General features: G+C 48.1%; 1 protein-coding gene across 1 annotated transcript; it reads left to right on the forward strand.

Moving 5' to 3' along the window:
- Positions 1-215: 215 nt before the first annotated feature.
- Positions 216-3200, forward strand: pcdh20 (protocadherin 20). The gene is made up of 2 exons (XM_080782602.1): positions 216-356; positions 556-3200. The coding sequence occupies exons 1-2, from the start codon at positions 306-308 to the stop codon at positions 3184-3186; spliced, it is 2682 nt and encodes an 893-aa protein (XP_080638728.1). The 5' UTR covers positions 216-305; the 3' UTR covers positions 3187-3200.
- The last annotated feature ends 4265 nt before the right edge of the window (positions 3201-7465 follow it).

Here is a 7465-nt window from a genome sequence, read left to right on the forward strand (position 1 = left end):
TGTATGTGCTGTAGTGTGTATAGGCCTATACTGTACTGTCACACCATGTCATAAGTAAGCCGAGAATTAGAAATGCTTTTCCAAAGGCCTTCGGCTCTCATTGGCTAGCACAAGGGGACTGATTTGCATATGGTGGGAGTGTCCAGAGCACAGCGCTGTGTGGATGAATGACTGGTTCAGTTCAAATGGCAATAAGGCAAAGCACTCAGCGGAGGTCTGTTCACTGCTCAGCTCTCACAATGCCTGAGCCACTTCAGACTGCGCTGTCTTTGCTGTAGAAACAAACACTGGACCAGAACACAAACATGTTCAAAATCAAAGCCCCCGCCGGCCTTAGAAAGAGAGGCACTGCATGGGTAAGTCTAAACAGCTCAAACTTTAGAGGAAAACATTAGGCTGCCTTGTTTAAAAAATAAAAAAAATACTTTATAGATATGAATGTTAAAGTATTAAATGCATTAACTGTTCTCATCTATATGTTTAACAATCTTCATTATACTGTTGAACTCCTTTTACTAAATGTATTATTTATTAATAATGCCCTTTCTCTTCCAGGGGTTGATGTGCGTCCTCTTGCTTTGCACCAACCCTCCTTTCTGTTTAGCACATTTCAACCAAGCAAAGGAGCTGATCTATAAGCTAAAAGAGGGATTACCCCGGGGGACGCTCATAGGGGCCGTCGGAAAAGACTTACATTTGGATTTCACTGCCGCCGACCCCCCCTTTGTGTTCAGCCTGCCTCAAAAGAAGGTCAGTGAGCAGTACGTGAACCTCAGCAGCACGACAGGGGAGCTCCACACGTCTGCCGTGGAGATGGACAGGGAGACCCTGTGTCCCGACGCCTCCAAGCACCAGGGATGCGTCCTCTCGCTGGACGTCTTCGTGTTGCCTCAGCAGTACTTCCAGCTCGTCAAGGTCAAGATCTCCATCGAGGACGTGAACGACAACAGGCCGCGGTTCCCCGTGGAGGAGATCTGCGTGTCGGTCCCGGAGAACGCGCCCCGGTACGCCCGCTACGCGGTGGAGCAGTCCGCCGTGGACCCCGACGCGGGGCCTCACGGCGTGCAGACGTACTGGCTGGTCAACGACTTTGGCGGCGTGTTCACGCTGGACGTGGAGGAGAACGAGGGAGGCGAGCTGACGCCGTTCCTCATCGTGATGGAGGCGCTGGACAGAGAGACGCGGGACGAGTACGTCACGGACATCATCGCGGAGGACGGCGGGACGCCGCCGCTCCTGGGGACCGCCACGCTGAGGATACTGATCACCGACGTGAACGACAACTGCCCCCAGTTCACGGAGTCACAGGTTAACGTCACGCTCCTCGGCAACGCCACCAGAGGAGCACATCTGGCTCGCCTGCACGCTGTCGACCCCGACCTCGGCGCTAACGCCCAGATCGACTACGCTTACAGCGAGCGCGTGCCGAGGGACGCCCGGAGCCTGTTCCACTTGGACAGAGTCACGGGATCCATTAAACTCGCGGGGAAAACAGACTCGGCGACCAGCAGGTCCTACAAGCTCACGGTGCTCGCCAACGGGCCCGGTTGCATCCCCGCCGTGGCCACGGTCAGCGTCCACGTCATCCGGGTGGTCACGGGCCCCCCCGTGGTCACGCCGCGCTACATCGCGGCGGAGAAGGACGGCACGGTGTTGGTGAAGGAGTCGGAGCCGGCCTTTTCTCCCATCGCCTTCTTCACCGTGAAGAACACGGACGTCAAACGGAAGGTGGACTGTCACCTGGAAGGCTCCGGCCCTTTCCGGTTAACCCCTTACAAGCTGTTCAAGAACGAGTACCTCCTGGAGACCACGGAGGCGCTGGATTACGAGCAGACGCGGGAGTACGAGCTGAGCGTGGTGGCCCGGAACGGGCTGGACACCAGGCTCTCCGTCAGGGTCCAGGTTCTGGACGAGAACGACAACACGCCAACGTTCCATCAGTCTCTGGTGGAGGTGTCCATAGAGGAGAACAACGCCCCCAACGCCTTCCTGGCCCAGCTGCACGCCACGGACCGAGACAGCGGACGCCGCGGGGAGGTCTCCTACCTCCTGGGGAGCGACGCGCCGCCGGGCGTGTTTCTGCTGGACGCCGTCAGCGGCGTCCTGTCCGTGGCCACGGCGCTGGACCGCGAGGAGAAGGAGACGTACCGCTTCACGGTGAGGGCGACGGACCGCGGGACGCCACGGAGGGAGGCCGTCGCTACCGTGGTGCTGACGGTGCGCGACCGCAACGACAACAGTCCGCGGTTCATCGACAAGGACTTCACCTTCTTCGTGCCCGAGAACTTCCCCGGGTTCGGGGAGATCGGCGTCCTGTCCGTGACGGACCCCGACGCCGGGCAGAACGGCTGGGTGGCGCTCTCCATCCTCAACGGCAGCGACGGCGTCTTCGTGATGGACACGGGCCGCGGCGCGCTGAGGGCCAAGACGCCGCTGGACCGCGAGACGCAGGGGACCTACACGCTGTGGGTGGAGGCGGCCGACGGCGGCGTGCCTCCTCTCTCCTGCGTGGCCATGGTCACCGTGCTGCTGCTGGACGTCAACGACAACCCGCCCGTGGTTCTGTTCCCTCAGTCCAACCAGTCGTACCTGTTGGTGCTGCCCAGCACGCTGCCCGGGACCTCCGTCACCGAGGTCTACGCCGTGGACAGGGACACGGGCATGAACGCCGTCATCGCCTACAGCATCGTCAACAGGAAGGGCGTGGGCGAGCCGGGGGGGTCGTTCGACATCGACCCGGAGACCGGCAACATCACGCTGAAGAGAGAGCTCAGTAACAGAGGCCTCTACAGCCTCCTGGTCAAGGTCAGCGACCACGGGCAGCCGGAACCGCTCCATTCCACCGTCATGGTCAACCTCTTTGTCAACGAGACCGTCAGCAACGAGAGCTACATCCAGAGTCTGCTGAGCAGAGAGGCGGACATGGAGGTGGAGGAGAAGCCCTGGTACGTGGGGCAGACGGAGGGGCCGGAGAGCTACGAGCTGCTGACCGCCTGCCAGCCCGTGTTGGTGGCTCTCTCGGCCACGTGTCTGGGGCTGTTGTTCATCGTCATCGCACTGACGTCGTACATCTGTTGTAGCCGGGCACAAAGACACAGGAAGAAGAGACTGGAGGTGGAAATACCCTTAAAAATGAATAGTGATGAAGTTGTGGACAGGAAGCTCAGGCAGATCTCAAGCATCTGACACTCAATATCTCAATATGAGTCTGACACGCACGCACGCACGCACGCACAGACACACACACACACACACACACACACACTCACACACACACACACACACACACACACACACACACACACACACACACACACACACACACTAGCACTGTTTACATTAATGTTTACAACAACTCATTGCGATGAGTATGAACAGCCTATATATTGCATTCATGCATTGTGCTAACAAGAGCAACTTGACGAAGATATCTCAGTATGAGGTATTTTGTAAATATTGTATGAAATGTTTTATAAATTTATATAAAACCATTACCATGTAAAAGGAGGGGAGAAAAAAATATTAATTTAACATTTTACGTTTATTTGTGATACACTCGTGACACTTGCATGGGTCTTTAAAGAATGTAATACATTTCCACCAGAACATGTTGTGCAGGACAGTACAGTACAGTACAGTATATCTTAGGTATTTATTTCCCCATACAGTAAGTGGGCTCCAGACCATGCAGGGCAGCGGTGTCAATAATGTGCCCCCATAATAATGACCAAACCTCCCAAACCTTAGATTAATACAAAACAAGTCTTTGGGATCTAACTATCATTACAAGGATGAAGTATACGATGTTACTGTATACAGACCGTACAGAAGTACACTGAGGCAGATAAACAGAAGTCTTAGGAGCTCTTTGACGTTATTCTGAACCTATAGTTTCAGCTGAAATACATTTCACTATTATGTGTCTATACTAAGACTGTCACTCATGAGAAATACCATTTTAAATAGTGGAGGAGGTACAGTATGAAAAACTAATTTAATGAAATACTAGAGAGCTAGTATTTATTGCTCTGTGCAAAAAAACAATGCTGAGAAACAATATTATATTTCAGTCATGTTCGGAAGATATATGTCGTTGCATTTCAAGTTAAACTGTACTGCAATAATGTACAACACACTGTAGGTACAGTAGGCTATATACTGTACTATGAACACATTTTATTCCCATGCATATTGTCTAGGATGATATGCGGCCATGATAAACTAATTGTCGTGCACTCTGTGCAGACGTTCATTGGAGTAGCCATAAAATGACTGATGTGTGTAAAACCTTTCACTTGCAATGCTATTCCCACTGGTTTACTGTATTCAAGCTGTAGGCTTTTGTGTACATTTTAATTTCACTCTTTTTGCCATGAGACCTACTGTACTGTAGCACCACACCCGTCACATGCTACAGTATACACAAGCACCCAACGCTCAATGTGTCTGTGAATAATGCTCAATGTTTATGATAGAAAAATCACTGATAATTATTAAAAAGTGCTTTATTTTTTATATCACATTCTATTTTCTAATCTAATTAATTGCATGCCGGTTTCACATTTAGTTCACAAACTGTATGATCCCAATGTGCTTGTAAAATATTCAAAGTTGACATTCAACAGCAATTCACGATTTCGCCCCATAGTCTTTTGAACAAAAAAGTAAAACTCTCATTGTCCACTGTCCAGACAGACAGACAGACAGACAGACAGACAGACAGACAGACAGACAGACAGACAGACAGACAGACAGACAGACAGACAGACAGACAGACAGACAGAGAAGGATTAGACCTACAGACATTTGATATCTAGGAAAGATGTAATCTAGTAGTGGTCCGTATGGTCGTATAATATCGAAGCACTCAGATAATATCTCACCAAGATGAAACCAGCATATGATTGGTCTGAACTGTTTAAAGGGAACGATTACAATCAAGAAAACTTACCCCTATAACGACATACCACTATTTACAATTAATACCTCTCTTTTATAGTTATAATGTTTTAAGACCTTTGTTTTGTGACCTCGAAACAATGCATCTTTTGTTTTCATGCAGTACTGTATTTACAGTAGGCTACATTGCATATCTCAGCTTTCTGGTTTATACAATTGATAAGAGGTACTCTCTCTTGTCCATTTTATAAAAGTGTAGTTACTACAACTGTACCTAATAAGTTTACACACACACACACACACACACACACACACACACACACACACACACACACACACACACACACACACACCCTTAACAGGAACTCACAGTAGTGTTGACTTTGTACATAATCCCTTCTTTCTTCACCAAAAACCTGTCGGTCTAGGCTTGGCATCAACAATGCAGGAGGACACACGTAATGCAACTCCGCTGAGAAAACAGTGCACTTGAACAGTCCCTTGAGAGATTGATCTCTATGTCAAGATTGCTACTTCTTTGTAGGTATTAGTTTAATGTTCTCTGAGTGGTGCACCTTACGGAGCTATGTGTGTGGGTGGCTGGCTGGCTGGCTGCCTGGGTGGGTGGCTGAGCACGAAAACAGAATGGTTGTTTTTCACCACCTGTGCGCAACCTAACACACACACGCACATATTAACTGTACAGTATATATGATGATTTTGGGTGTGCCAGTAGCTAGGCTACAGTACAGTACAGTAGAGGGTACAGTAGAGGGACCCCCACACGGTAACTGTAATTTCTCAACCGTTTTCGGACGCGGGGCGGCTCGCCGGAACTGGGCCGGCACCCTTGGGTGCATTCCTGTGGGTCAGTACAGTGACAGTACAGTACAGTAGAGGGTACAGTAGAGGGACCCCCACACGGTAACTCTGTCATTTCTCAAACCGTTTCGGACACAAGGTTTATTCACTCTCACTGAGATACTATATATTGTGTAAAAATTAAGGCAATACCTTAATATCTGCCAATAGGAATTAATTATAAGTTGTGTTTCTGTGGAACTGCGATACATTTTCTTTAGTGCAATAATATGCGACGCACACAGAGAAGTACAGAGAAGTCAGCCAAACAGGGACGGTCAGCATCATGTTCAGGTTCAAAGTGCTAAGCTCCTTACTTCACCATCAAGCTGTTTGAGCTGAATGAGTCATATAGGGCTAGAATGAACATACTCAATGTGACGCTTGCTCATACCATGTGTGTGTAAGTGAAAGTGTGTGTGTGTGCGTGTGTGTGTGTGTGTGTGTGTGTGTGTGTGTGTGTGTGTGTGTGTGTGTGTGTGTGTGTGTGTGTGTGTGTGTGTGTGTGTGTGTGTGTGTGTGTGTGTGTGTGTGTGTGTGTGGTTGATCAACAGGAAGGGGCAAGTTTAGGTTAAGTTTAACCCCCATGTTCGAATGCCTCCGCCCCCCCCTGTAAAAATAGCTGAAATCGCTAAAACGAAAGAAAGCAGCAAATGAAAAAAAATCTTTGACTTTGTCTAATAACCTAAAACATGAACCTGGTTGAAAAAAAAACTAAAGTTGCCACAAATATAGCCTACTCTCTTACAAATTCATATTCAAACTTTTAATTGTGTCGAGTAGAATAATAAAGTTCTGAAAAATGGAAAGTAAAGTAAAACTATCTCAAAAGTACAGTACTTGAAAAGTACAGTACTACATTTAGTTAGATAGGATTAATACATACGTAGGTTTGGCATTCTAAAATTACCATTACAGTCTACTTTCCACCACTGAAATGTTTATTTTATACATTCTGTTTGTGCCAATGGTGTATTTTATATTAAAGTACATTTTCTAGCAAATGTAAGTCAGTTACATTTACATTTAAACACCTACTGTAACAAGACCAAGCACCAGCTGACCACTTGGCAGAGTTGAATGTGACTCGATGAGTTCATTCATTCCAAACATCGATTAGATTACACTACTTAGAGTAAACAATTGCAACATATGATTAACTACCATAATAACAATGGCGGTTTCGCTGTTTAGTGTCAAACTTCTTCCACCTCTCTCTCACACCCCCGTATCGTATCCAACCTGACGCTGTAAAGATGCAGCAGCTAGCTGGGCCGCAGGGTGAGAAAACACCCAGCCGTAACACTAGTCCTTCGGCCACATCGCTGTGGCTTTAATCATCCCAGCTGTGGTTCGTGATGGAGTGCAGCTTCTGTGTACAATAACAATAACAAACACTGATTCTGATTAATATAAAAGGTAACGTTTCATTCATGACTTTATACATTCCACCTGCATGACGACAACAGACTGCTGTGTTGGAAAAGTTAGCACAACATTAATGATGGTTAATATGTTTGTGTTTTTGTCTTTTTGTTCTATACAGTCTGTGTAATAATGTATTTGTTGCCTTCATCAGTCTTATCTTCTTCTTCTTCTTCTCTCTCTCTCTCTCTCTCTCTCTCTCTCTCCAGGCAGGCAGACAGACAGACAGACAGACAGACAGACAGACAGACAGACAGACAGACAGACAGACAGACAGACA

Source organism: Protomyctophum bolini (genome assembly GCF_963924005.1).
Source record: "Protomyctophum bolini genome assembly, chromosome: 1".
Lineage (NCBI taxonomy): Eukaryota > Metazoa > Chordata > Actinopteri > Myctophiformes > Myctophidae > Protomyctophum > Protomyctophum bolini.

Coding starts and splice junctions, on each gene's coding strand:
- pcdh20 (XM_080782602.1), top strand. CDS start 306: ATGTTCAAAATCAAAGCCCCCGCCGGCCTTAGAAAGAGAGGCACTGCA. Junction 357..555: donor GAAAGAGAGGCACTGCATGG/GTAAGTCTAAAC, acceptor TTTCTCTTCCAG/GGGTTGATGTGCGTCCTCTT.